The sequence below is a fragment of the Lichenostomus cassidix genome, chromosome 4A (assembly GCF_008360975.1).
Source record: "Lichenostomus cassidix isolate B80296 chromosome 4A, HeHo_3.0, whole genome shotgun sequence".
NCBI lineage: Eukaryota > Metazoa > Chordata > Aves > Passeriformes > Meliphagidae > Lichenostomus > Lichenostomus cassidix.
Genome location: NC_139485.1, coordinates 180,700 through 208,550, shown reverse-complemented (window position 1 = coordinate 208,550; position 27,851 = coordinate 180,700). Strand labels below are relative to the sequence as shown.

At 58.2% G+C, this 27,851-nt stretch overlaps 2 protein-coding genes across 14 annotated transcripts; one reads left to right on the top strand and one right to left on the bottom strand.

The window, feature by feature from the left end:
* The first annotated feature begins 1,592 nt into the window (after positions 1-1,592).
* CCNB3 (cyclin B3) lies at positions 1,593-26,143 on the top strand. Of its 10 annotated transcripts, XM_085060832.1 has the most exons (13): positions 1,593-1,744; positions 2,143-2,261; positions 2,331-2,426; positions 2,576-2,694; positions 3,216-3,318; positions 3,632-3,733; positions 3,910-4,002; positions 4,261-4,398; positions 4,843-4,998; positions 5,291-5,440; positions 5,630-5,760; positions 25,818-25,912; positions 26,013-26,143. In XM_085060832.1, the coding sequence occupies exons 1-12, from the start codon at positions 1,741-1,743 to the stop codon at positions 25,885-25,887; spliced, it is 1,281 nt and encodes a 426-aa protein (XP_084916958.1). In that variant the 5' UTR covers positions 1,593-1,740; the 3' UTR covers positions 25,888-25,912; positions 26,013-26,143. The 10 variants fall into 10 exon arrangements, with proteins under 10 accessions (XP_084916958.1, XP_084916954.1, XP_084916952.1 ...); XM_085060828.1 differs by lacking the exons at positions 25,818-25,912; positions 26,013-26,143 and adding an exon at positions 17,408-19,268 and having other exon boundaries at positions 2,343-2,426; XM_085060826.1 differs by lacking the exons at positions 25,818-25,912; positions 26,013-26,143 and adding an exon at positions 17,408-19,268.
* Positions 6,333-26,188, bottom strand: LOC146437192 (diacylglycerol kinase delta-like). Of its 4 annotated transcripts, none has more exons than XM_085060801.1 (29): positions 25,991-26,188; positions 17,001-17,111; positions 16,808-16,888; positions 16,478-16,582; positions 16,139-16,271; positions 15,859-15,965; positions 15,323-15,448; positions 15,090-15,192; positions 13,464-13,626; positions 13,259-13,367; positions 12,927-13,066; positions 12,710-12,791; positions 12,134-12,225; positions 11,777-11,876; positions 11,301-11,541; positions 10,991-11,089; positions 10,780-10,879; positions 10,221-10,328; positions 9,652-9,748; positions 9,467-9,574; positions 9,191-9,304; positions 8,924-9,058; positions 8,674-8,840; positions 8,439-8,556; positions 8,264-8,350; positions 8,053-8,169; positions 7,855-7,966; positions 7,189-7,319; positions 6,333-6,771 (listed from the first exon to the last, which is right to left on the bottom strand). In XM_085060801.1, the coding sequence occupies exons 1-29, from the start codon at positions 26,186-26,188 to the stop codon at positions 6,697-6,699; spliced, it is 3,459 nt and encodes a 1,152-aa protein (XP_084916927.1). In that variant the 3' UTR covers positions 6,333-6,696. The 4 variants fall into 4 exon arrangements, with proteins under 4 accessions (XP_084916927.1, XP_084916928.1, XP_084916929.1 ...); XM_085060802.1 differs by having other exon boundaries at positions 7,189-7,316; XM_085060803.1 differs by having other exon boundaries at positions 9,652-9,745.
* Between the last annotated feature and the right edge of the window lie 1,663 nt (positions 26,189-27,851).

The window sequence follows — 27,851 nt, the reverse complement described above, 5'->3', positions numbered from 1 at the left end:
CTGCATGCAGCCCAAGCCTGATCCTGCCTACATGGCCCTTGGGTAGATTAAAATCCCCTCAGATGCTAGTAGTGTTGTGTTTCCCTAGCCATGGGTTCATCAGGTCCACTGGCAACAGCAGCACATGGGTGTGGGCTTATCTGAAAGGATTTTCTTGGGTTAAATTTAGGAATTTGAAAGGTTTTTATGCTAATCTGGTAGCTGGGGGAAGCTGTTCTCTGCTGCAGTGCTGAGCTCTGCTGAGTTTACCTCAGCAGGGGCTTCGCTTGAGCCAGAGCTCAGTACAGTGCTAAAGCCCCCAAGAGTTGCTGAGGGCACGGGACCACTGGAAAGGAAAGGACTGCTCTGGAAACTCACAAAGGAGCAGAGTGATAGAGTGAGCATCAAGTATATGAGATATAAACACTGATCATGTGTCTAACACGTGAAAAGTGGGTGGCTTTTCCAAGACTAGTTTATCAAAGAACAAAGCAAGCTGTGGGTGTGAAGAGTCTCATGCATTCTTTTTCTGGCACATGGAAATTGACTACAAGCCAATTGACAGCCTAGGTGAGCCTTCTCCAAGCTCTCCCTGCCCTGCAGCCTAGCTGCATGGCAGGGGTCTCCCAAAGAGCTGCGATGCCCTTAAGGCTGGTCCTTGACACAGAGTGGTCTTACCCTCAGCAGATCTTTGGTAAGCAGCCAGTATCACATAGGACCCCATGGTACAGTGACTGTGACCTGTGCCTTGGTAACTTTGACCCTGTCCTGGTCACTGTGGATGATTGGGCAGTCTCAGTGAGACTCACCCTGAACTTGGTCAGTCATGCCTGTACAACACCATGTGAACACTGCTCCTGTGGTACCTCACACAGTGAAAGTAGGGTTAGACTAAATGTTACAAAAAAATCTTCCCTATAACGGTGGTGGGGCCCTGGCACAGGGTGCCCGGAGAAGCTGTGGCTGCCCCATCCCTGCAAGTGTCCAAGGCTAGGTAAGATAAGGCTTCGAGCAACCTGGGATAGTGGAAGGTCTTCCTGCCCATGGCAGGGGGTAGAACGGGATGAGCTTAAGGTCCTTCCCCACCTAAACCGTTCTGTGACTCTCCAAGCGATCCGAACTCTGTTCCCTACACCTGGACAAGGAAGGTGCACAGCCAGCACACCCTCTGTCCCCCAAACCAGAGTTCCCCAGCCCGGTGGGAAAGGGCAGCCCCGAGGTCTGGGACCCACAGCTCCGACTGCGGGCGGAGGCAGCGGACCCAGCGACCCGCAGAGGTCTCTCCACTAGCCCCAAAGGGCAATAAGGCCGGGACCATTCCCCCGGCGCCGCCGCTGTCCCCTCCCTGCCGGTCTCCTCCCCTCCCTGCCGGTCTCCTCCCCTCCCTGCCGGTCTCCTCCCCTCCCTGCCGGTCTCCCCTCCCTGCCGGTCTCCCCTCCCTGCGGCCCGGCTGCGGCGACAGCCCTGCGGGACCACAGAACGGATTTAAACAGCACTCTCTCCCACCAATCACTGCCCACTCGACCGGCGCTCGCCCCGCCTCTGTCGCATGCTCGCCCTGCCATTGGTCATCGGCGTTGAATTTTAAACCCTGCCGCCCTGCCCCTTAGCAACTGCATCCCTCCGCGCCCGCCGATTGGCCACCGCCTGGCACCGCCTCGCACACTGATTGGGCGAGGCTCAGCCAGTGCTAGCCGGCCGCTACCGAACTGCTACTTTCAAAAGCGCCGGAGCCGGAGGTGCGGGGAGAGCGGAGTGGGCATGGGTGAGTGGGGGAGAAACACGCCAGGCATGGGTGACTGGGGGGTGCGCCCCGGCCATGGGTGAAGTGGGGTCTCCAGGGGCTGCGGGGGAGTGGACATCGCTGGGACCCCTAGGCGGTGGCAGGCGTGGCGACTATGGAGGGTGCAAGGGAGTGGGGGCCTCCGAGATCCCCGACTCCCCTAGGGAAATCCAGGGGTGTGCAGGGGAGAGGGGAACTTTGGCGCTCCCGAATCCCCCAGGGGACCGTGAGGATTGTAGGGGAGTGCGGATCTCCAAGGGGTCAGTCCTGCTGTGCTAACCCGCAGGAGGGATGAATCCCCCCTGTTTTGTCCCAAGATGGGAGGATGTCCCTGAACGCAGGCCGGCAGCAGTCCCCATCACACCCTGCTTTTCCCTCAGCTTGCTCGCAGAGACCAAGGGAGAGGATGCCATTGCCACGCAATGCCAAGATGCTGACTACCAAGCAGTCCCGAGCAGGCAAGGTGGGCCCTGCTGCAGAGAATGATGACCCCGAGAAGGTAAGCACTGAACCAGGCAAGGGCTGTAGGGGGGCTCCTGTTCGGCATCTGACCACCATCTTCTAACAGCCTCTGTTGCAGGAGGAGAGCTGTCATGCCAAGAGGTCTTCTTCCTCACCCCAGGGCGGGCCCAAGAAGAGATCAGCATTCGGGGACATCACTAATGTGAGTGCATCACCAGTGTGGGAGCCCCTCATGGTGGAAGCGGGAGGGGCGGTGTCCCATGCCTAATAAGAAGAGGAGAGATCTCCCTGCAGGCCATATGTTGCTTTTTACTGTGCAGCCCCTTTATGCCCCTATTCCAACCCAAACAGGCTCGCAAGAACCAGGTGGTGGCAGGGAAGAAGGAGGCTGTGAAAGTTGCTCTACCCAAGGCACAGAAGGCACATAGTGCCTTGGGGGTGGCCAAAAATAACGAGATCAACCTAAAAAAGTGAGTAGCTGGGGGCAGGGGTTTGCTGCAAACCTGTCCCATGGGGACAAGTAGTGGGGGCTTCCCTTGGGTGATGGAGACTGAACCAGATGCAGGGGGGAAGTAGTATATCTACTATAAATGACATCAGGTTGTGCCAGGGGAGCATTAGGTTGGATATTAGGAACAGATTCTTCCCCAAAAGGGCTATCCAGCCCTGGCACAGGCTGCCCAGGACAGTTGTAGAGTCAACTTCCATGGAGGGATTTAAAAGTCATGTGAATGTTGCTCTTGGGGACATGGTTTAGTGGTGGGCATGGCACCACTAAAGGTGGGTCCTGAGGTCTGGGAGTGCTGGGGGAACCATTGTCCTCAATATCTTTAAAAGTCTTTTTCAACCTAAGTGATTCTAAGAGTCTGTGGGGATATTTTAGGTATTGTGTTTGGCCCCTTCCTGAAGCAGCAAGAGTCTCTGGAGGGGCTCTTTCAGCCAAGAAATTTGGCCTCCTCCAAGCGAGGATTTATGCTCTCGTCCTTCCCAGATCAATGAAGAAAACTCCCCCAACACGTCCTGCAGAGCCCAAAGTGAATCCTGTGCCAGAGAAGCTCGTGTCTGTGCAGGAACTGAAACTCCCTGAGGAGAGGGTAGGGACCCTGGGCTGCAGCATTGCCCCAAGCCCATCACAGCACTAGTCTGTGGCTGCCACTGGTGGTACTGGGGCACCAGGCAGTGCTCTGGACCTTGGAGAGACTTCAGCCAGTGTGATGGGAAGCTGGGGAGGGGGGGGGCGCAAAGTGCACCACCATCTTCCTTCAAGGATCCTCCCTTGGGAAAGAGTGGGGCAGGAACTGCAGGGTGATGAGTGCAGGTAGGAAAAGGGGGGTGCAGAGGAGATAGCAGCCTTTTTTTTCCCAGAGGGGTGCCTGGCACCCACAGAGCCTCCCCCTTCCATGCCAGCAGGTACCAGCAGTGGAGGACATTGACAAGGAGCAGCTGGGCGACCCCTACGCCAATGCAGAGTATGCCAAGGAGATCTTTGAATACATGCGGGAAAGAGAGGTGGGTGATGCCTGTCCAAGAGGTGGCAGCGCTGTCCGGGGAAGGAGTGACTGCAGGCAGGACCACCGACTGCCCAGAGGTTCTGACCACCTGGCCAGGGGCCTGCGTAGGGTGAGAAGAGGCTGGTTTGAGGATGGGGATGCCTGCCCTGTCCCTGACAGCTGGCTTTTTTGCAGGAAAAATTCATGCTTCCTGACTATATGGAGAAGCAGACAGACATCAGTGGGGACATGCGTGCTATCCTTGTGGACTGGATGGTGGAGGTGCAGGTGAGGGGGCACAGCTTTCTGCAGAGCAGCCCCCCATGCTGCCTTTGGCACACATGATCTCAGTGTGCTCGCAGAGGCTCCTGCGAGCATTCCCAGTGCAAAGCTTATCCTCCCCCTCCATGGGCTAGGGATGAGCCTACATCCCTTCCTCTGAGGCTGGCCCATGGACACCCCTGGCCTCTGTGAGAGCCACGTGGGGCTGTGCCAGCTTAACTTCTGTCTGACACTCTGTTCTGACCCCTACTCTCATCCTTGTAGGAGAACTTTGAGCTGAACCATGAGACACTGTATCTGGCTGTGAAGCTGGTGGACCACTACCTGGTGGAGGTGATGAGCATGAGGGAGAAGCTGCAGCTCATTGGCTCCACTGCCATCCTCATTGCCTCCAAATTTGAGGTGACTCTTTGTGTGCTGTCCTGGGGTGCAGGGCAGAGGGGCTGTACCTTTCTGGTCGCTGTGGGGTTTTAGAGAAGGCCAGGCCACGGCCCTGAGAGCTGCCAGGGTGGCATGTCTGTCATGTTCCTCCTTCCTGTCCCAAGGGCTGTGAATGCAATCATGGTGGGCTGAACCCTGTCACCTGGTGTCACTGGAGAACCAGCTTCTCTCTGCTCTGCAGAGACCATCAGGATACCTTAGTTCACCTCTCATGTAGGCATGGAGGCATTCAAGCCAAGGGCTGGAGGAGTACAGACATCACACAAGTCCCACAGGGTGTTGTTAACAGTCTTTGCCGAGTCCAGCAGTGCATGAACCCTTACACGGCCTGCGGGATGGGTAGGATCTCCTGAGCGGGGCCAGGATGAGCCCCCATTGCAGTGCTGAGCAGTTGTGCCCCTGCAGGAGCGGTGCCCACCATGTGTGGATGACTTCCTCTACATCTGTGATGATGCCTACAAGCGGGAGGAGCTCATTGCTATGGAGATGAGCATCCTTAGCACCCTCAAGTTTGACATCAACATTCCCATCCCCTACCGCTTCCTGCGGCGCTTTGCCAAGGTGAGTGCTTTTGGAGGGTGGGCTGGTGTCCAGGTGCCTCCACGCACCCCATGTTTGCTCCATGGGATGGTGACTTGCATCACCGGAGCTTCAGGCTCCGAGTTGGCAGCAAGAAAAGTTTGTCCAGGTTCCCTCAAGAGGGTTGAGGGTGAGGATAGGGTGGTCTTTGATAGGCTGGGGGTGTGGGATCGCTGTCCTGTGCTCCACAGGCAGCATTCTAGATCCCAAAAAGGCTGGGAAGGGGAGCAGCATTGCCCAAAAGGCTGACCCTTGCCCTGTCCACTGGCTGTAGTGTGCCCATGCCACCATGGAGACTCTGACGCTGGCCCGCTTCCTCTGCGAGATGACCCTGCAGGAGTATGACTATGCCCGCGAAAGTGCCTCGAAGCTGGCTGCCAGCTGCCTGCTGCTGGCACTTACCATGAAGAACCTTGGGGGCTGGGTGAGTACCTGCCTAATTCCCTGTCCCTGCCGAGGCACCCCCCAGAGGTACTGTAACATTGTGGAAGGCAATGGACCAGGGAGTGGGGTGATGCTCTAGGGCTGTGATCAGACTTGGGGGCTGGACTGGGAAGATGATGGCTGTCCTGTCATTGAGAGGACACAACTTAGCCCTGCTGTTCCCTTGCAGACCCCTACACTGGAGTACTACAGTGGGTACAGTGCTCAGGACCTGCACCCCCTGGTGAAGAGGCTGAATTTCCTGCTCACATACCAGCCCCGTGACAAGCTGAATGCTGTTCGCAGCAAGTACTCGCACACGTGAGTGTCATGGGGCTCTGTCTCTCAAGTCTGTCCCAGCCACAGGGGGTGACACCACCAGCATGCACCCTGGGGTTCTCTAGGGATCTGGGAGCACTGGTGAATGGGGGTCAGGGCTGTGGTTGAGTTCTAAGCCAACATGTTCCTTCCAGGGTCTTCTTTGAGGTTGCCAAAGTCACCCCCATGGACATGCTCAAGCTCGAGGAGGCACTCACTAGCTGCTAGCCCTACTCTGTAAATAAGCCTGTAAATAACAGGGTCCCCTCAGGCAGGGTGGTACCATGTACATAAATAATAGTAATTTTAACTGAGGAAGGGGGAGGGGGTAAAAAAAGTAATGTGTAACTGTTAATAAAATATGTTTGTCATACATGCCGGCCCTGGAGACTTATGAGCTCCAGTGCTGTACTTCCCCTTGCTATGATGGGACAGAGGGTGAGAGCAAGGTGGTGCGTTGCATGATGGGGAGCAGGAAGCTCAGGAGTTGAAGGCTGGAAAGGCATTCGCAATTCCCTCCTCCCCAGCCCTCACCTTCCCCTTAGTAATGACATTATGTGAGCAGCAGCAAGAAGTATCTTCTCTCCAAATATTTACACAGCTTAAATACCCACAGGGAGAAGGGGAAATTTTGCTTTGGCTCCAGCTTGAACACACAGAGGGTGGCCCCAGCTCCTGTAGTGACCCTGATGAGGGGCTGGACCAGTGGTCAGACCACATCACCTATGGGGTTAGACATCTGCTTCAGTGACTCCAGCCCCACAGGTTGGGAGAGAAGCAGTGGCTCCAGGGATACTGGGGACACACAGATAAAGCTAGACAAGCGGGGGGGCTCCATACATATGAGGCAGGGGCAGGGACCTGTTCCCCTACCCAACCTCTATTCCCTAGGGGCAGCACCCAGCCAGTGCTGGGCTGGGCTGCTGCCCTGTTGTCAGCCTAGGGCACGTTGCTGAGCTCTTTAATGGCCTGGAGGATCCTCTTCATGTGGCCCACTTTGGTGATCCCCAGGTCCTGCAAGAAGGAGAAAGAGGAGGTGATGCACTTGCAGGGGGCAGCCCTGGGCTTTTGCTAGTGGACAAGCCACAAGGTGGGGGATGAGGCACAGCCCAGCTTCCCATACTCTCCCTTGCTGGAGCACAGTGCTTAAAGCCCTTTGTCCTATTGCAAGCACATCCCCATGCCTGAATGCAGGTGAGGGTAGGGTGCTGTTGATACTGCTTTGGGCAGGTGTATGGACCCTTGCAAGCTGGAGGACCAAGGCCACCCCTCTCCCCTGCTTCCCCGACCCTGTGCACAAGTGGCACAAGCTCAACCCTGTGAACCCAGGTGTACGGTCAACCTGCCACCAGGAAGGACAGGGAGAGGAAGGATGGAGGACACCATGCTCCCCAGGGTGGGGCTCCCCCAGAAGGCACAAGGGGGTTGTACCTTTAGGTCTCTCCTCTCCAGCAGAATCAACTCTGAGCCCTGGATGTCATGCCGGACAAAAATGTCTCTGTATTCCCCCAAACCGAGTGCTTCGAGCCAAGCTGCCACCTCCTCTGAGCTCCATTTGTCTGCTAGCAGGGAGGAAAACCACAGTGGTGGACTTCTGGGGCCTGCGGAGGCCGTGGGACACAGCAGGGCAGACAGCAGTGATGGCAGCCTGTGGTCAGCAGCCAGCATACCCCCTCCCACCACTGGCTCCAGCAGGGCCAGAGGCCACAGCCTGCTCAGGCTTAAGAGGTGTCTCCTCTCCTTGGCTTGCTTAAGGAACACCTGAGCTGCTCCCCCTCAACCAGATCCCCAGCCCTGGGCAAGGGACATACCCAAAGGGCTTGTATTGTATTGAGTTGTACCACAGCCCCTTCTCCCACTTGCTGAGGAGTTACGGGGTTAGGGAGCTCTGCATGTTTGATATCAGAAAAAGTAAGCTGTAAGGGACTCTTGGTGACAAAAGTAACAGTTCCCAGGCAGCCGGGAGCTGCCCTGATCCCCCTTCCTGAGGATCCTTCCCCAGCATGCCCAGGACCAGGAGACTGAGGTCAGTACAGGGGAGTCCCTTCTAGGACAGACTGCACCAGCTGTCTCTCCCTAGCACACTGCTCACTTTACCTGGGAGCACACTGTTGACCTTCTGCTTCTGCAGCTTGTCCTTCTCCTTCCTGGGCTTAGGGATGTTGAGGCGAAGCTTAAAGCTGCCTTTGTTGGCACTGCTGGCACCCTCCTGTGAGAAGCAAGGCTCAGTGGGGTGCTACAGCTCCCTGAGGCCAGACAGTGGGCTATGCCATACCCTAGTCCCTGTGCACCTACCTCCTCAGCAGGGTGGGCAATGGGGCCCAGCCAGTGGATGTCCAGCAGCCGCTGCAACTCCTGGCCCAGCACAGTCAGGGGGCCTTGAAGTGCCTCCTCCTCCTGCGGCGAGTCCAGCTGTGGGGGATAGGGACCATACCCAACCCTGCTGCCACCCCTAGAGGTACCAGCCTTGGGGGAGTTTTGGGTGCTCTCCAGCCCCCCCACTCACCGCTTTCCCTTCCAGGAATGCCCTGGTCTCAGCCCACAGCTCCTTGATACTCAGCACCACCTCTACAGCCACACTCCTGCTAAGAAACTGGGGTGCACAGAGGGGTAACCCCTTGAGCAGCAAGAACCCAGAGGGTCTGGGTAAAGGCTGCCTTACACTCCCAGCCCCAGCTCACCTCTGAGGTGCCAGCAGCTTTGTGGGAGAGGGCTTCACTCAGTGCCAGGGAGGTGGCATTGACTGCGTGCTCCAGCTCCTGCTCCACAGCTTTGCAAGCCTTGGCTGCCTCATGGATCCTGTGGGTGACAGGGGCTGGAGCTGCAAGGGCTTCCCTGGGCTGGGCAGGCCACTTTGCGTCACATCACAGCTCCCCATTCCCTGTGCCCACCACATTCCCCTTCCCACAGTCTGACCTGGCAATGAGGGTCTCAGCAACCCGTGAGACTTGCTGCAAGAGGCTGCTCTCCTCCTCGGTCAGGTACTCCATAGACTGCTGGGAGCTGAGCCGTGGCCGCGTGGCTGCGCGGTAGCTCTCCCCTTTCTGCTTGTCCTCCCAAGACTTGAGGGTGCTTTCAAATGCCTGCAAGGGACAGACATCGCCCCTCTGAGACGGTCATGCCTCTCCATGTCCCAGCGTGGTCTTGCTGAGTACCCCAAGCTCACCCGATCCCTTGTCAGCATCTGGGCTCTGTTCTTGTGCTGGATTTTGATGATGCCAGGTGGCTGGATCCAGGCCTCTCCATCCACTTGCACAGGGACACCCTCATCCCCCCGGATGGTGATCTTCACCACACGGCACTGTGGGGTGGACAGCCCAGGGGTGGCATCAACGGCTGCCAAGCCAAGCAGAGCTGCACTGTCTCAGGCTCCACTGCTGCCCCAAAAGCTTTCTGGCACCACTTGTGGTCCTGCAGGGTGCCTTGCCACTACCTGTGCAATGCGATGGTGCTGGAGGTTGATGACCCGTGACACAGCCATCTGGATGCTGCCAAAGACTGCTACCACCTCCAGCTTCTTGTCATCAAAGGATGGAGCCCCAAAGTTCTGTAGAGGACCACTACACGTGAGACTTCCAAAATGGGCTCATTTTGGGACCCAGCTTTTCCCCTGTGTCTGCCCAAGGCAGGGACACCCCAGCCCTAGGGTTTCTTAGGACTGGGGAAAGGACATCATGCCACCTTCTCATCTTATGGTACTGGCACTCACATTGTCCTCCTTGGTGCCTCCCCAGAAGTTGATGCCTCCGGCATAGCTGGGGATGTTGAGGACAGCAATGCCCTGCAGGCTGGGCAGTGAGATGGGCACTCCGTCACACTGCAAGAGAAGGCTGAGCCTGGGGGGCACTGCAATGCTGCCCCTCCTGCCCCATCGCTGTTCTCCCAGCCCTGTACCTCCAGCTGTACCCGCTGCTCCAGGTTCTTGTAGGTACGCTGCAGGAGCTCCTTTGTGCCCAGCACCCCATACCACATCATGTTCTTGGTGCGGCTGCTGTGGGGCAAAGTGGGACAGATGAGGGGCTGTGGGCTCCCCAGTGCCTGTCACGGACTCTGCACCCTTCCTGGGGCACTGGGCTGAACAGTCCTGGGCTGCTGGCCCCACCTTACTTTCCCCAATTCCTGCTGCCTCCTAGGAAAGCCAAGGTGCAGCATGTTGCACCCAAATTTTGATCCTCCCATGCCAGTATGGCGATGTCCCTCTATCGAGGTGCATAGCAAGTTAATGCCACCAAAGCCCTAGTGTCTTCACCCTTTCTGGGGTGCTTGCAGCCTGCCGCCAAGAGGTGCTCATCCCAGCACTGGGTGCAGGTACAAAATCTGCTGCAGGAAGGATCCCCAGCACAGTAGCACCAAGTCACCCCCATGGCTCCCAGCATCTTGATGGTCCTTCCTCATGCAGGGTATTGGAGAGCCAGGGGTGCATGTTTTTCTTGGGCAAAATCTGGGGGAGGGTTCCAGCCAACCTGCACTTCTTGGGGTGCTCATCACGTTTGTTGTTGAACTCCAGTGAAATCTTTGCATCCAGGCCGATGCCAAAGTAGTTATTCATGACGCATTTCTCCGAGAAGTGGCTGAAAGCAGCAAACAGGGAAAGCAGGTTGAGCATCAGCTGTGTATCAGTGACTCTGGATTGGCACCAGAGGCTGGGGTGTAACACCCACTGGAGCAGAGCAGCTGACACTGGGAAGGAAGCCTGACCAAAGCTAGCAGGGATGTCTGCATTTCCCTCAGCCACTGTGGTGGGACACCCGTGGTACAGCTGGGACCTGCATGTGGTGGGCAGGTGGGAGCCCCAAGCTCCAAGCATCAGCCACAGACCCCACACCTAGCATAGGTAGGCTCCCCCAGGTATGGACACTGCTTGGCCAGGGAGGGGCTGCTACCAGGGATGCCACACTAGTGAGCACAGGCTGCCACAGCAGCCTCCTCGAAGAAGCATCATGGTACCAGCTCTGCTCCTGCTCTGTGATGGGCAGCAACAGTGGGCCAGAGTCCCTGGGGCAGGCAGAACACCAGACTCACAGGGTGCTGAGGTCTTCAGGGAATTGCAAGCTGCCAAAGGTGTCTGGCCGGTCCACGATGATGGAGGAAGATACAGAGGTCACCGTTACCCGCTGGGAGCCTGGCCAGAGTGGACAGGGAGGTAGCTGCCACATGGGTTCTCATCCTGAGCGCATCCCACAGCCCACCCGTATGTCCCCATAAAATGCCATGTGGCCCACTGGCATCTTACTGAGCTTCTCCTCCTCCTTGCTGAGCTCCTCCGAGCTATCCTTCCTGGGGCCCACACTGCCATGGTAGGCTTGAGTCTGCTTGTTCTGCTCATCCACAGCTGGATGCAAAGAGGGACATGACAGGGAGTCTGGACAGCCCTGTGGCCCTTCCTCATGCCAGGCAGGGCCCAGGGTGGGGCCATTATTGCCATCCCAAGGATCCCAGGAGAGAACAAAGGCACAGGTACAGCACCAACCCACAGTGGTTTCACAAACCCTGCCAGGCTGCTGAAGCATCAGGGAAGCTGCCAGCCCCCACCACTCCCTCACCTTTCTCTGTCTGCTCAATGATTTGCCGCAGGGCTTTCTTCAGGCTGTTTGCCCGCAGCATGAGCTGCTCCTTGGATTTGAAGATGCGTGGCATGGGGCTAGGGTTGAAGCTGCCACCTTTCTCCTGCTCCTTGGCATCAGCATGGGTGACCTGTGCCATTTCTTCAGAGACCATAATGGCCTGAGCCTCCTCATTCAGCTCCCGCACCAATGAGTCCAGCTTCTCATTCAGCATGGCGCACTGTGGGACACCTACCCCACTCAGCACCTGGGACAAGCTGCTGCCCCTCACCAGTGCTGGGTGCTTCCCTGGGCACTGTGAGTGTCTGGGTACCCCCAAGCACCTGGACACCCCATGCCTGGGCACCCCAAATATGGCATACTGCAATACATGCACAGCAAGGGCATAGGCCTCCCAAGCATCCCTTCGCTGTGCCGCCAGCTTGACCCAGCTCTCCAGCTCCCCTGCAACACACCTTCCATGCCATCAGCTCAGCCTCCTGCTTGTTCTCCGTTGCCCTCTTGTAAGCCCGCCCAACTTCAGTCACAAAGTCATTGACAGTGCCACAGAGGAACCTGCCAAGGGAAGTGGCCAGAGATCAAGAGGGACACGGCATGGCCAACAAGGCATAGATGCCAGCCAGGGGGACTGCTGGCATAACACCCGCTGCTCCAGAGGGGCAGTGCCAGGATTATCTGCCAGGCACCACCACAGCTGGCAGCTGCTGGTGGGCAGCTGGGACAGCCTGGCCGAGGCAGGTGCAGTGCCCCTGGGGATATGCCCCAGCCCAGCAAGGGGGCTCTGGCACCCCCATCAACAGCCCCCTCCTTACTTTGCAGAGGAGATCACCACTGAGTGCTTGTCTGACTCCAGAATCTTGGCCAGGTGGAAGGCAACAGAGTCGGCATAATGGGAGATCTGGGCCTGGTGGGCACAAGGGGAGACAGTTTGAGCCCTGCCACCCTGCCATGAGCCCCACTCAGGGATGAAGCTTTGCCCAGCCAGCCTTGGACTGGGGATAACCAACCCTTATTCAGTCCACTCCCCAGCCCTGAGGGCAGCCATGCCCATGCCACTGGGCAGAGGGGAGGTCACTCACAGCAGGAGAGAAACTTAGGCAAGGAGCACACAGAAGAGTCCAAAACAGCTGGCCAGTGGTGGGCCAGCTCTACATCATCTGGTGGCTGCTCCCAACTGCACATGCCAAGTTGAGACCTGCCAGGCTAATTTCATTGCATGTAGCCAGCTGCCAGCCCCCTTGTAGCCCCAGTCCCCAGGGACCCCTAGCATGACCTCTTCCAGTGCCATCCCTCCCCGTGTGCCCCTGAATTGGCTGACAGGTTGAACAGGAACCTGCCCTCCAGCCTCCCCTCCCCATCTGAAGCCCTCAAATGCCAACAGTTCCCACCTGGATGTTGGTGTCCCCATTTTCCTCCTCCTTCAGGAGGAGGCGGGGATGCTTTGGGGCCTCATAGGTCAGCACACTCCACCTGCCAAGCAGAGACCATGGCTGCTTGCCATCTCCTGGCCCCCTAGCACAGGGACAGGCAGAGAACTGGGACAGGCTGCCCAAGAGATGCCAAGGCAGGGGGAACAGAAAGGTGTGTATTCCATGTCCTGCTCACCGGTCCAGCATCTTGGTGGTGGCCCTTTCCAGCTTCTCCAGGATCTGCAGCAGCTGGGTGTCATCATCACATAGGCTACCCCAGCCCAGGACGCGTGCCAGGTCATTGCCAGTCCCCAGGGGCAGGACACCCAGCTGACACTGCAGCAGAGGGACAGAGTAGGGGGGGGAGGGGGCTCAGAGCAGCCCCCAAGGGCACCTGTGACACCCCCAACCCTGCCGTGCCAATTGCTCAGCAGCACCTGGGGCACACAGAGGGGTCCCAGGTGGGCTGGATGCCAGCACTGGGGATGGTGCCAGCCTGCATGGGCAATACCAGGCACTCCCACTCACCTGTTTGTGGAGGCCCAGGGCATCGATCTCAGAGAGCACCCAACCCACGCTACCATCCCCACCACACACCAGGATTCTGAAGGTGGAGAACTTCTGGAAGAGGCGCAGCCTGGGTGGGGGGCAAGGAGAGAGGGAGTGGGCACTGTGCCAGATGCCCACCAGGATCCCACCAAGGCAATCCCGGGGTGCTCAGGCTGGCACTTACCCCAGGTGTGGGCCCCCATTCATGAGGTCAAAGACTTGGGCCGGGTTGAGGAACTGCTTGAACTTGCGCAGAAACTTGACACCCTGGTTGTCCCCACTCTTGGAGTTGACAAAGGCCAGGAGAGGGCTGGAGCAGGTCGAGGGGCAGGTGGCTTTCCAGAAACCTGCAGTGAACCCAAACACATAAGCCCTGGCTCCCACTCCCCATGGACAATTCAGTAGAGCAGAGGCCATGTGGACACTCTAACTGTGCCGAGCCAAACCTGTGGGGTGCTGGGGGACAAGGGGCAGTGATGGGAATGTCTGGGGGATAGTGAGAGGCAGAGGGAAGAGGAAGCACTGTGCTTTTAAAGAAATGAGATGGGTAACAAAATGTGCCCAAGGCAGAGGAGGATTAACAGCTGGCCCAGAGCCCACACCTGCCTCCAGCACATCTTGGCCATCCTGGTCGCCTGGCTGGTGTGTGCAGGTTCCTTCCCTTGGCAGACCCAGCAATGCTGCAGCGGGGACCACATCAGCTGGCACTGCCACTGGCACCAAGCCCGACAGCCATTGCCCTAAAGCCTCGTGGGCTGCAACCAGGAGCCCCAGCACCCCCACCACAGCAGGAGCATGGGGGCAACATCCCCACAGCCCACCCCTTCTTTGCCTGGCCACTGCTCCATCTCCACTCCCAGCCCAGCCAAGCAGATCGGTAACACAAAGCACTGAGAGCTGCTGAGTCAGAGCGTTGGCTGCAGCGGTAAAGCTCACTGCCAGGAGTACCCATATGCTGGAGCAGGACAGCATGGCAGGACAAGGCGGGACTGAGGCCTTACTAAGCTGCTCCCAGTTGGGTGGGTAACAGTCACAGCCACGGATGGCTGGGCTGCTGGAGAGGGACAGGGCAGAAATGCTGCCAGGGATCAGCCACCAGCAGCCAAGGCTCTGGAGCTGAGGAGCAGCTGCACGATGGTTACCCTGACAGCATCCAGATGAGTAACGAGAGGCAAATGAGCCACCGGCTGAGCTGAGTGGTGAAAAGCATTGAAGAATGAAGAAAGAAATATCCGGAGGAGAACAGATTTTGCTCAGCGGAGGCCAGCTGGGCCCCCTCAGGAGAAGGAGACAGCCAGGGGGTCCCCCCCATGCTCCACATGGCTTTTCCCTGCAGTGTCTCCTACCAGGGCAAAGCTTTGCTCTGCACTACCAAAAACCACCTGAGCTTCAGAGACTGGGAAATAACCCAAGCAAGAGTTTAACCCTGCCTTGAGAGATGCTGAACCATTGAGGTGCAACATAAGACAACCCACCTCAGGGGTATAGGACTGGCACCGCTGATCCCAGCACAGAAGGACCACTGCAAGAGGTGGCCTGGCAGGAGCAACTGAAGCCACATGCAGGCAAGAAGTGCCACCCCCAAGCCCATAGAACATCACCAAGCCCTGGGACAGAGTGCAAGGCAACAAGCAGCCTTCAACCAAGAGGCATTGATTCTGGAGCCTACTGATGGTGGTGCTCCCACTGCCCCACAAAGCAGGCAAAGGGCCACAAGTCAAAGCCTGCAGAGGAGCTCAGAGAGCTCACAGCCCTATCCCAAACAGCCTGCCCCTGCTGCCAGACCAGCCCTGTGCCCTCCATGACTCACCATCAGAATCGATGCTGTTCAAGGCAGTTGGCGGGATAATGGACACTTTGTACTGGCCCAGGGGGCACCTCTTGCCAAGGAGCTCCTTGCAGGCACTGTGAACCTGGGAACACAGGGACACCTGTATAAACAAAGGTGGGGGACGCAGCACTGAAGTCCCTGCCATCAGCTTTCCCAGCAAAGCGCTGTCTGTGCTGGGAGCAGAGTGCGGACAGGGATGGGTACATCCTTACGATGGCTTTGCACCAGAGACACCGCCAGTCCTGCAGCCTTCGGACACTGCCACAGGTCCGGTCACAGACGGCACAGCGTGCACTGACGGGCAAATTTCCCTCCAGCCACTGATGGGGCATGGCCACCTGCAGAGAAGGGCAGCCACCAATGACATCCTGCATGCTTGAGGGACAGTGTCATAGGCCACCACATAGGAGGTGGTGCCACACAGCAGGGCAAGGCAGGTCTGGGACTCCTCCCACGTCCTCTCATCCCTGCCTGCCTGGCCCCTTGAAGCCACCGGCACATGAGGCAGGGCACACGTGTCCCCAGAAAATGTCTGGAGGTGGCCCCACTTGGACAACAAAATGGGATCCTGCTACAGGGTGTCAGAGTAGGTGTCCCCAAGCTACGCCCCTGCAGAGCCAAGCCCAGAGGCCACACAGTGCAGGAGACAGCTACCGTTTTTTCCTGCTTCCTGATTCAGACACAGCGAGGCCAGTTCTGCTGGTGGCTCTGTCCTGCCAGGATTCCTGACAGGAACTCCTCTGCTTACCCCATCCTCATCCTCGATGATTTCAATGCCGATGGAGGCTAGGGTTGTCCACTTGCAGTTGTTCGTGGCTCTGACAGCACAGCGTTTGTGTGCCTTGAACTTGCAGACTGGAAGCAGGGGGAGAAGTGATGAGCAGGGAAGGTTCCCATGGCATGCACAGCCCTGGTCCCAAACCCCTCTGCATCGGGGGATGGCAAGCAGTGGGCATCATCCTGCACCACTCCTGCTCTGGCTCAGCCTTGAGCCCCTACCCACCTCCCAGCAGGACCCCAGCACTGACCTTCACAGGAGAGGCCATGGGAGGTGACCCCTGGAAGAGCTTCGCGGCACACGTTGCAGAAGGTGGGCCGAGCGTGGGAGCAGGCATACCAGTTATGCATCCCCGAGAAGTGCTCCATGTTGAACTGTGTGGCCTGCAGACATAGTCCTGCCCTGTCAGTGCCTGGGACCCCTCAGCTGGCACTCCCTCCCTCCTGGTCCCCAGAGTCCCCACAGCCCAGCTCCTCCCTCCCTGTGCAGCTGTGCCAAGGGCAGCAGCTCTTGCCTGGCAGTCAAAAGCACGCAGAGGGAAACACTCCACATGGAAACATGGATCCACACAGCCCCCTGCCCACATCACCTCATGGATCTCCCACTTCTGGACAGATTTCAGGGCAGTGATCCAGTCTTCCATCTCCTTCCGGTTCTCTGCACATAAGATGAGCTTCCGGAATGGCGTGATCACCTGCAACAACCACCATCCCCACATTCTCTCACAAGGTCACCACCAGGCCAGCCAGAACCCAGCACAGACCCCAGCAATCTCTGGCACACCAGTGCCACCTCCAGCAGCACTAGGCCATGCTATGCGTGCCCCATGGCTCTGGGGGATAAGGGAGGTCTACAGTGGCTCCTTGCGAGGTGTTGAGATCTCCACACAGTGCGGTAGGTAGCCCCACACCTCCCTCACCGTGAAACTATTGTTGATGTTCTTGGTGCTGGTCTCGGCCACACTGGCATCAGACAGGTCCACTTCGTCAAAGATGAGGGACTGCGAGGCAGAAACCAGAGAACCAGTCCACCAGGCAGGGATCTCTGCTCCCTCCTGGGCTGGCAGGCTCAGGTCCCCCCAACAGAGCATGCTGGAAGCACCCCCCGCCTACCTTGGCATCCTTAGCATAATATAGTGTCCGGCCCCGCAGCTTGAAGTATCGTCTCTTCCACCTCTGGAAGGAGCTCGTCTGCTTCAGCAACAGCCCCTCCTTCACGCTCTTCTGCAGAGACCACAGCATCCTGAGCTCCTGTAGCCCCCTGGGACCACTAGGGCCACCACTTTCCCTTGTGACACCAGTCCCTGGGTCCCCAGGAGCACAGATGGGACATTCTGGGGCTCACTCTCTGCTGCATGTAGCAGGGCAAATTATGTTCCCTGCCGACCATCACCTGGGTGCTGGGTACTCCCTGTGATCTGGAAGGATGCTGCTGGGCATGGCAGGACTGAAAGATGCAGGTCTCCAGCAGCACAGAGCTTCCCGCTGTTGATGCTTCCTCTCCATCTCTCCATCCCCAGGGCCATGCCTGGAGATCCTCACCCTGCTGCAGCTCCCCAGAAGCCAAGGGCAGAACTGAGGCCAGGAGAGCTTCCTTTGAGAGGACACCAGAAACAGTGCCCCAGTGCCCCAGAAACACCAGGACTGCATCTTGGAGGTGACATTACCTGGGCACTGTGGCACCAGCCGGTTTGGGGAGCAGACAGCCAGGGTGCAGCCAGCCCTGCCTGGCCCCCACAGCCCCTGGAGGGGACAACCTGGGGCTGAGGGGAGCCCACAGCAGGCAGAGCATCCGCTGCAGCACAGCACATCACCGCAACCTGGCCACCAGTCCTCTGCCCTCCCTGAAACACAGCACCTGCCAATATTTACCCTCCTCACAGTGGTGTTTACAAGACTCAATTAATTAGCGTTTGCAACATGGCTACAACCCTGTGCTGAGTGGGACGGCAGAGATGCTCTGGCACTGCCTCATCTTTGATTGTATCTTCTTTAAACACCACCGACAGCCCCGTTCAGCTGCTCCTCTGCAATTAGCTACCACAGTGGTTGTATCCGATCCAGCCACATGATGACAAGCCACATTTAACAGCAAATTAGCACTGGGCACAAGGGCACAGCGAGAGAACGATGGCCTCGGGGCTCTGCACTCCCATGCCAACCCATGTGCTGCAAGAGGTGACACCTGCCAGCCTGCAAACACACCAGCCCCAGGTCTCAGCCTTTATCTACTGCCCCATGGCTCTAAATCAGATGGCCAAGGCATCAGGAATAGCAGGAGCCTTCAAAGTCACAAAGAAGCCAAAACCCCACCCTGGGGTGTTTCCTGAGCCTCAACTCCCCAAATGCCTGATTCTCCCAAAGCTCCTTGGAGCACCCACCACATTGTTCCCTGCTCTCTTCCAGCTTGCAGTTTGAAAAGGGACGTTTTAAGCCTTCATTGCTCCCCAAGACTGGTGTAGAGTTTTGCTGTGGTCAATCACCCCAATGCCTAGAAATGATGGTGCAGGTTCAAATAGCTCAGTTGTCCCCAGTGTCAGCACCCTGGGACATACCACATTCCTTCCCTGGCCTCTCAGCTGTGAGAGCACAGAGGGGTCCTTCCAGCTGTGACCCCCAGATCCACACACAAACCATGCGCCCTAGCAGTCCTTGTCCCACACCAGGAGGGGACAGGCCAGGGTCCTCCCATAGCCAGGTGGGATCTAGCTCCAAATGCCACGTTCACCGCAGCTGGCTGCACTTCTCAGGTGCAGGTGCTGTGTTTGCTGCAGTTGTTGCTTTTGCTGCAAAGGACAGGCAGCATGTGACAGCGAAAAGTGGCATGGGGAGCTGTGACAGCAGGGACAGGAAAATAGGATGACAAGAAGGAAGAAGAGGCAGGTCCGTGATGGTGCCTCACGGTTATCACAGCAGGGGCTGGAGCCAGCAGGGCACGGGCCCTCTGCCTGGCTCCAGGGCCACGTGGGTGGCAGGATACACCAAGGACGGCTGCCTGCGAGGGTGGCACCCATTCCCGCAAAGGAGGGTCAGAGGTGAAACAACCTCAGCAGCAACTCCTGACAGACAGCAGCAAAAAGGCATCACCGAGCCCCAAGATGTCACAGTTCTGGCCATTCCAGGGACAAGATGCAGCTGCCCTGAAAGGCAGAGTCCCCCACCTCCACCAAAACACCCATCAGAGTTCTACAACACTTCCAGTACCATGGTTGGAGGGAGCGTGCCTCAGTTTTCCACCAGTACAGACTAATCCCTAGCATCCCAACATGGGGCAGCAAAATTGGTGCAGAGAAGCTCAGGGGGCACCTCTCCCCACACCCACCCTTAGGGGCTGCTTTGGGCATCAAAACCCAAGACCCCTGCATCGCCATGTGCAACTGGCTGTGCAACTCTTCATGTCAGCAGCTGCCCATCCAGGCTCCATCATCCAGGCTGGTGTGTGATGCCATGTGGTACAAGTTCTGTTGGTGCCAGCATGGGGCCAGACAACCCCCTCCCTGGGGAAAATAAGACGGGTCCCCTCTCCAAAATGAGCCCTGGAACCCAGCTGTCCCATGCTGCCCACACAAGCACCTAAGTCTGGGGTACCAGAGGGCTGTTTCGGGATCTCACTGTGGTGAGCCACTCACCTACCTCATTTTTTGACCATGGGTCTCAGCCAGGAGCATCTGCTCCAGCTACTGCGGCAGGGAGCAGCTCCCAAGTGCCCCCATGGTTTTGGACCCCTGCTTTTGGAATGAAGAACAGCAGGAGACCTGAGAGGTATCTCATGGCCAAGGCCAGCAGCAGGCCCCACCACACAGTGGGAAGCCACACTACAGCAGCATTGCTGAGTGAGCCCAGTGTTTCCCCTTTGTAAACAGAAAAGGAGGGGGGATGGCAAGGGCAGACAGGCCATGCCAGGGTAGCATCATCCCTGCTGTGCTGGCTGCCTGAAGTCCTGCCCAGAGCTCCAGGATCACGACAATAACGTGGTCCCCTATGGTAAGTGGCTATTAGCTACCCTAAAGCTCGAAGGAGCTGGAGCAGAGCAACTGCAGCACAGGGACTGTCTCTCCTTCCTGGAGAGCTCTCGGGGTCACTGGCAGCCCCTGGCCATGGGGCTGGGAGCTCTGCACTGGTAACTGCACATCTGTAAGCATAGTGTGCCACCCGAACCCCAAAACAAGCCCAAGCCCCTCCACTCACCCCAACCACAGCATTACTGTCTGGAGAGCCCCAGGCAGCACTGGAGGGAGATTCAGCAAAGCCAGTGTTGTTCTCATTTCAGCAACTGAGGCAGCACACCCAGAGCCTGCCTAGCAATACATACAACCTGCCTAGCAATCAGCCAAAGGCCAGCTCCCCTGTGGGGCTCTGTCCCAGCACTCCACTGCACCATCCCGAGGTCCCTCCTTGCTCTCTCCAGTCCAGGGGACTCAGCATCAGCACTGGGGGGATCCTGGAGGCACAGGATGGGAAGGCAAAGGCAAGAATGAAACCACACAGCATCTGCAGACATACTACCACCTCCAGCTCAGATGCAGCAGAAGTGGCAGTGGCAGTGTAGCCTCAGAGGGGACACAACTAAAAATGGCCCTAGAAAGATGGCCAGCCACATGCCCTGCCAGGACTGAGCTGGTTCCCAGAGGCCATCACACCACAGGCTGGCTGTATGCTCAGCACAAGCAGGGGACTTTAAGCGCAGCCCCGGGGAGCTCAACCCCCTCCAGCAGGGATTCTTCCAGGTCAGGCTACAACCCGAAACACCAGCCCTTCCTCCAGCCCTATGCTCAGCCCTAAGGCAGTGCCCCGGGATGCTGCTTTCCTCTGTTCCCCCCACTCTCCCAGCTCTGCCATCGCCATTCCTGGGAAGAGCCCGTTGTGCAACCAGGTCTGACCACAGCTGGCGCAGGAGGGTTTTCCTGCTGGGATGAGCTTGGACAGCGAAGCAGTGGCTGGAGAAGAGCCAGGAAGGTTGTTACTCAGGAATGTTGGCATGTACGGCTGTTGAGAACCACACTGCCCACACAGCTGGTCACCCTACATCACTCCTGAAGGGATATACTTATCCCTGTGACCACATGATGCCTCACCCAGTAGGAGGAGAAGGGAAAGAGGATCACCTGTCAACAGACCAACCTGCATTGCACCAGCATCGTTCCAGGCAGCCACCCTCTTGCTCCAAATGCAGTAGCCCACCAGGCACAAGCCAGGATCCAGTTGCATCAGAGCTCATTCCCCAGCTGAGCCAGTAGGCACCAAGACAGCAGGGAAGAGCTGGCAGCCCTGAAACTGCCCAACTGCAGTGCCTACACAGCTGCTGGGCACCCCATGCACTGGAGTCAGTTGGAAACCTTATCAGGCTTTGCAACACAGCAGAGCTCTTCCGGAACTGGGTAGTCAGGGGGCTCGGTGCCCGATGGGTTCTATGGCCCCACAGGCTCAGCTGCTCCCTGAGGATGGAGCTTTCTGCCATTTCAGGACCACAACAGCCCTTCCCCGTGCTGGGTGGATGCTTGAAAGGAGATTCCAGCACCAGTCCTGACCAAGCCATCACATGGTGTTCACAAGGCCATTGAAAGGAGACAGAGAATTAACAGGAGGAGAGGAATGAGGAAAGGACCCCCCAGAAAAAAGGCAATCCCCCCTACATCTCATCCTCCAGCAGCTGCTTTTTAGAAATGAGGTCATGCTTCCCTATCTACAGCCACATTGGTCCCCAGGCATCCTGCTGGCAGGCATCCCACACCAGCCCAACCTGTGCTGGTTTACCCCCTGCCCCTTGTGCCCCAATGCCAGTGGGCACAGCCCTCCCACTCTGCCCAGAAGGGGTGGGCAAGAGTTGATGGGCAAGAGCGACATTTGCATAATGGAAAAAGTAAGTGGGGAGAGGGCAGAGTGCTTGAGAAACCTCACAAACATCCTGCTAGTGACAGTGGGACTATCTTCACACCCCAGGCACCAGCTTGTTGAACCCTGATTAATGAGAGCAAGCCCAGCCTCCCTGGCTTCACACAGTGTTTTATTTTGTTGAGGTGCAATTTCCTATTGCTTCATCTCTGTCCATTGAGAGACATTATTGAGAAGAGCCTGGTTCCCTCTTTTCTGCACCATCCCTTTCAAAATTTAGGGACCCCTTGGTTACAGACTCTCCTGCAGGTTGAACAGCCCCAGCTCTCCCAGGCTCTCTCTGTATGAGAGATGCTCCAGTGTCCCTCCAGTGTCATGTCTGGAGGATGCACTGCCCAGGAGTCATAGTCCAGCCTCCTGCTGCAGGAGGAAGGTTTCCAGACCTGGCCCCAGCACCTCTACTTTGCTTGCTTTGTCTTTTGACCAGGATTTAGCCCTCAGTGGGCAGCCTTCCCCACAGCCTGGCTCTACAGCACTGCCTCATCAGGCTCCCTACAGCTGCCTGACACCCCAACATGCACAGGGTACAGCTTGCCCCGCCATTACTGGGGCACTCTGAGCCTGCAAGATGCTCAATGCCTGCAGCAAGGACAAAGAGCCCTCGTTCCCCAGGGTACCAACAACCCCACTGACCTCCCCGAGGCCCATTGGAGGATTCTGACCTCAGCCCCACCAAGCAGCTGTGATGTATCTCAAGATCAGGAATTCAGGAACATGATCCCCCTTTCCAAACAGCAGACAAGCCATGGTGGCCCCTGCCCACCATGGCCATGCACATTGTGCCCACGCCAGGGGCAACAATGGTTGCATGCACCCTGCTGTGCCCCCCTTGATGCCTCTACCTCCCAGCTCTGGTGTAATCACCCCAGGACCTGTCACTCACTGAACCAAACAGCGCTGCTGGATCACTCTCCGCCTCCACTCAGCTGCTGGTAGAGCCTGTGCCGAAGCAGCGCCGGGAAATGAACGCCCCAGCCAAACGGGCAGGATGTACCCCACCACCCCCAGCAATTCAAATATGTCGGCGCACTCCAGAACCAGCGCTCCCTCCCTCCATTTCACGCCTTCTCTCCACACCCAACCCAAAGGGGACCAGTGCTGGGAAAGAGCATCACATCCCACTCCCACTGTGCCCTTGAATGCCTAAAACTTGTTACAGGCAACTGGCAGCTCCCAGCTGGAGGGAGGAGAAGGAGGAGAACGAGGAGAACGAGGAGAAGGAGGAGAACGAGGAGCATCAGCAAGACCCCATCCATGCTGGAGCCTTTCAGTCCAGTGGGGCACCTGCACCTGGCAGCTGTTTATGTCACTGAGCACAGTGACCTCACTGCCTCCATGCCAATGCCAGCACAAAGCACCCTGCAGGGTGTCCACAGCTCCAGCCTGGAGAAAGCCAAGCTGGGAGTGTGGTTTGGGGGGACGTGATTGATGTGGATGCTTGAGGAGGGGATGGGGGCAGAGCACAGAAGTACTGGGACTGGGGAGCAGCAATTAGAAGGATTCAGCAGATCCCAAAATGGTTCTCATCTGCTCCTGTCCCAGGGGCTGGCCAACAGCCTGGCTTGGGAGAAGCTGCCCACTTCCATCACCAGAGACCAGGGTCTCCTCAGTCAGTGTGGATGGGCAGTGGGGTGGGAGTCCTGACCCTTCCCTGCCCACCAACATGGCAGGCTCCTATAGACCTTTTCCAGTACCCCACCCACCACATGTGACCAAAAATAGGCCACTGTGCCCCATCCCCCACCACTGGTTGTCTCAGGAGCTGCCACCCTGGCACTGAACTCTCCCTTATTGACTGTGCTCATTAGGTACCTGCCCCTGGGGTGCAGGCAATGGTTCTCTCCCACCACCGCAGCCCCACATGGGTGACAGGGGAGTCAAGATCGCTCAGGAAGGTGCCTGCCATGGCACACACACTGTAGCTGTGGCTGGAACAACAGGCAGCACATGTGCCATGGCAGTGCTGTGAGCTAGGGACAGCCCAACCTGGGTGGCAGCAGCAACCTCATCCCAAAATCTTCATGCCCGTGGGTAAGGAAGGAGTCCATCCAACAATGAGCCAGGTGGGCAAGCTCCAGACCAGAGCAAAGTCATCCTCAGGAAAAACACAGAACCGCAACACCAAAAACACTGAGGTGGCAGGGGAGGCATACACAGCTCACTCTCAGGCCCCTCCAGCTCCAGCCATGCCAGCTCTCACTCTCTCCCCCAGCTCCATGGACTGTTAACCCAGACATATCATTTCCGCCTGCCCATCCATCACACTGCCTGCCTCCCCTGGCACACTGCACAGCATCACCTCCTGCATGGCCAATTAGTGATGCCAGGCAGGATGTGGGCAGTGGCCACGGCAGGCAGAGAGACAGCCTTTCCCCACATGCAGCCTGTCAGCAGCAAGGCCAGACCTGCTGGTGGTATGGGGGGCCTTTGGCACCTGGGCTGGGGCTCATGTTCCTGTGCTGCTGCTGAAGGACACGGGCATAGCCCAGCCATCTGCCCCTTCCTCTCAGATTTCCTGGTCCCTGTGCCCCATAGCATGGCAAGTGCTGCATGACAAACTCCAGTGGCTAACTGCTGCCCTTCTGGAAGGGTGCTGAGGGTTTGCACACATAACTATGCATCCTTATAACCCTGCCCACTGCCCACCATGCATCACTCCCAACACCTTGCACACAGCATAGCCCTCTACACCTACCTGGCAGTGAACGTGGAGAGAGCAGACTTGGTGTCAGCCTGCTTCAAAGAAGGGGAAACTGAGACATGTTCCTTGAGCAGCCAGGGTGACTCAGCCCCCTCAATGCCCCATGCGCCAGAAATCTCTTCTGCCAAGTGGGAAAACCCCACAATGCCAGGTTAGGAGCATGCAATTTCCATACCAGTGGGCAGGCATCCTCTGCCCCACCTCATGCCAGTGCACCAGGCTTGGCACAACAGGCAACCCAGAGCCAGCAGGAGGGGAGACTGCCCCAGCCCCAAGCAACCCCACAGCTGCCATCAGACCTAGCACACTGCCCCATCCCCCTTCCTTAATGCCCTCAGCACCCAACACCAGAGCACAGTGATACCCTCTGCTCCTCAACTGCATTCCCATACTGTGTTTTCAGAGCTCTCCCCTCTCCCTGGAGAAGCACAGCCACCAAATCCCCACCAAGGAGGGGCTGGCACCAGAAACTGGCTGCAGGGGGATTTCTGGCAGCCCCCGTGTGCCGCCCAGCACTGCAGGCACCGCCTTGACTCACTCTGCCACCTCCTTCCCACAGCTGAAAGGCGGATACAAAGGGACCGCTTGCCCGGCATGTCATCCAAAGCATCCTGATGACATGTCTGGATACTCCCTCCCCAAAATGTCTCCCCCAAATCTCCTTCTCTCCCCGCTTCCCACCTGGCCATTTGGCCCAGGTTACTTCTCACTGCATTGCATTCTACTGTCCCCACCTGGGACACCTCTCCTTGAGGCCATGCACTCCTGTTTGTCAAAAGGCACCACACCCCACATTTTGTAGGTACTATCAAAATAGCTTCTTCTGAGCAAACTGTCACACACACACACACGCACGCACGCACGCACGCACACACCCACCAGCTGCTCTCATGCCGGTGGCCAGGAAGTACAAGTGTCACATCTGACCTCAGAGGTGTTCCCATCCATCCAGCAAACCACCACTGGGGACTGGATCTGTGGGAATGGGGCCCGCAGGGGAGCTGGCACAGCCAAATGAATCTGGGGCACTACAAAAGATGCAGGTTCCATTTTGTCACCCACCAAGCCCTGCACACACAGTGCCTGCAGCAGGGTGTGGGATCCCACGAGCCTCCAGAACTGACATGACCCTAAATCTCAGCCCCAGAGCCTCCCCAAAAGAGTCCTCTTTTTCCAGGGACAGGTGAGAGGAACAAATGCGGCATGAAGGCAACGTGGTGGGGGCAGTCCAGGCATGGGAGAGACTCTGTCCCTGAATGGTGGGGTAAAATCCACGCTTCACAGCCCCACAGGACCAATGGTGACACTACCACTGTGGGGTTTGCATTTTTCCGCAGGGCACAGGGGACCACAACCCTACCAGCTCTGACTGGGTCAAGTCCGCCAGTAGCAGGAACCTGGTACTAATTTACACCCTTGTACCCTGGGGAAGGTAAACTCCCCTGTCCTGTTCTCAGCAGTGACCCCACACCCAGCCAGCCCCTCACCCCCAGCACCCCATATCCCTGACCTTGCTTCTCATCTGCCCCGAGGTGGAAACCTTCCGGATAAGCTTGTGGGAACTGTCCTCCTGCTCGCCCTCGCTGTCGGACGACTCCTCACCACCCCCCTCGGGTGAGATGGGTGCCAGCTTGTCCGAGTCCAGAGATGACACTGATTCCCGGGTCTTCCTCAAGAACAGGTCCCCAGGCACCAGTTTCTCAGCCATCTTCCCACCTGGCTTGGCTCAGAGCTCTGCAGACTCCTGTGACAGACCTGAGAGGACAAAGACACACAGGAGTGGAGGAAGAATCCTGAAAGTGGAGGCATGCCCCTCATCCTCTAGGGCTCCACCCTAGAGGATGGGGCAGGCCTAGAGCTGGGAGGTGCAATCCTGGAAATCAAGGGAGATGGCGCTTCCTCACCCAGGCACAACACTCACGGTGGCATCCTTGCAAGCAAAGTTTTTCTTCTTGGCTGTTTTCAGTGTCCCAGCTATTCCTCAGCCTACCTGGCATCCCAATGCTGTTCCTAGCTTGGGCGCAAGAGACTGTGGCTGCCCCATGCTCAGGCATTGGTACATTGGTGCATAGAGGGGTGCAGCCCCTTCCTGCAGCCTGTGCTAGTTCCACTTGTGGCACATCCCTGAGGTGCTGGGCTGCCCTGCAGCACAGGGGACAGCACAGGAATCTCCATGAAAAGCAGCAGCTGGACCCCACCATTTGTCTGGCTCCGGCAAGCGGGAAGGGATGGGTGCACCTCCCACGCTCGTGGGTCGCCAGCCCCGAGCAGGTGGCTTCTGGTGGGCTGGGATGGAGGAGGGAGAGTGGGGATCCCACATGCAGGGGAAGCATCTTCCCACGGCATCCCTGCCGGCCCCGAGGGCTGCGGAGGGGCTGGGGAGGCACCTACCTGGACGAGCGAGCCTGGACGGCTGCAGGGCTGCCGTGCCCGGACCGTGGGTGGCGGAGGGCACCCCACGGCGCAGTGCCGGGCCCCACGCATCTACCGCGGGCCGGCTCCGCCGCGCCCTCCCCCTTCCCCGCGGCTGCCGGCAACTGCGGTGCCCTCTCTCCGCGCAGCAACAAGCGTTGCGGAGAGGAAAAACGGGGAGAGCGAGGGCAGCGCTGCTGACTCCCCCTCTCCCTGGACGCATTGCCTCCTCCAGCCTCACGGCCGCCGGGTGCCGGATCTCCGCCGAGCATCCCGCAGCACGCCCAAGCGGGGGAAGGCGGAGCGCCCACCGCCCCGCACACACCTTGCACGACCCGAGCCGCCGCCGCCGCTGGTGCAAGGTCGCTCTTTCTCCGGCCCCCGCCCGCCGTCTGCAGCCCCCCCGGACCTGTCGGGACGTGCCTCCGCAGGCGGCCACGGCCCTGCCCCTGCCGCAAGCCCCGGCCTGCTCGGCGCGGCGGGCGCTGCTGCGCGGCGCGGGCGGCCCACGCACGGCCCCGAGCATGCGGGCACGGCGGGCACCCGCGCGCCTCCGCGCGCCTCCGTGTGCGGCACCCGCGCGGGCACGGGAGAGCACGTGCACACACGTGTGCGCTTCGCCCCACGGGGGCACAGCGGGTACACCCAGCGGGAGCGCTCACACCCACCGCCACCGAGCACATACGTGTGCACACTGCTGCACGCACACACACACACTGCCGCCATGCACATACGTGTGCACACGATCACACGTGCACGGGCAGGCACGGCTCAGGCATGGGCGTGCACGCGCACTGCCACCGTGCACAAACGGATGTTCCACTCACATGGGCACATGCACGGGCATCGGAGAGCACATGCACCACTGCAGTGCACCACCCACGTGGGCGCAGCCACGCACATGTGTGTACGCCATCCACACAGGCATATGCACAGGCAGGCACATGCACGGTTTCCCT

Bases quoted from the DNA above. Each gene is read 5' to 3' on its own strand.
- CCNB3 (XM_085060826.1), top strand. The intron at 2,262-2,330 runs GTAAGCACTGAA...ATCTTCTAACAG, and splicing joins AGAATGATGACCCCGAGAAG to CCTCTGTTGCAGGAGGAGAG. The intron at 3,734-3,909 runs GTGGGTGATGCC...GCTTTTTTGCAG, and splicing joins AATACATGCGGGAAAGAGAG to GAAAAATTCATGCTTCCTGA.
- LOC146437192 (XM_085060801.1), bottom strand. From the start codon at position 26,188: ATGGCTGAGAAACTGGTGCCTGGGGACCTGTTCTTGAGGAAGACCCGG. The intron at 16,583-16,807 runs GTGAGGGAGGTG...TGGTTGTTGCAG, and splicing joins ACATCAACAATAGTTTCACG to GTGATCACGCCATTCCGGAA. The intron at 16,272-16,477 runs GTGATGTGGGCA...CTATGTCTGCAG, and splicing joins AGAAGTGGGAGATCCATGAG to GCCACACAGTTCAACATGGA.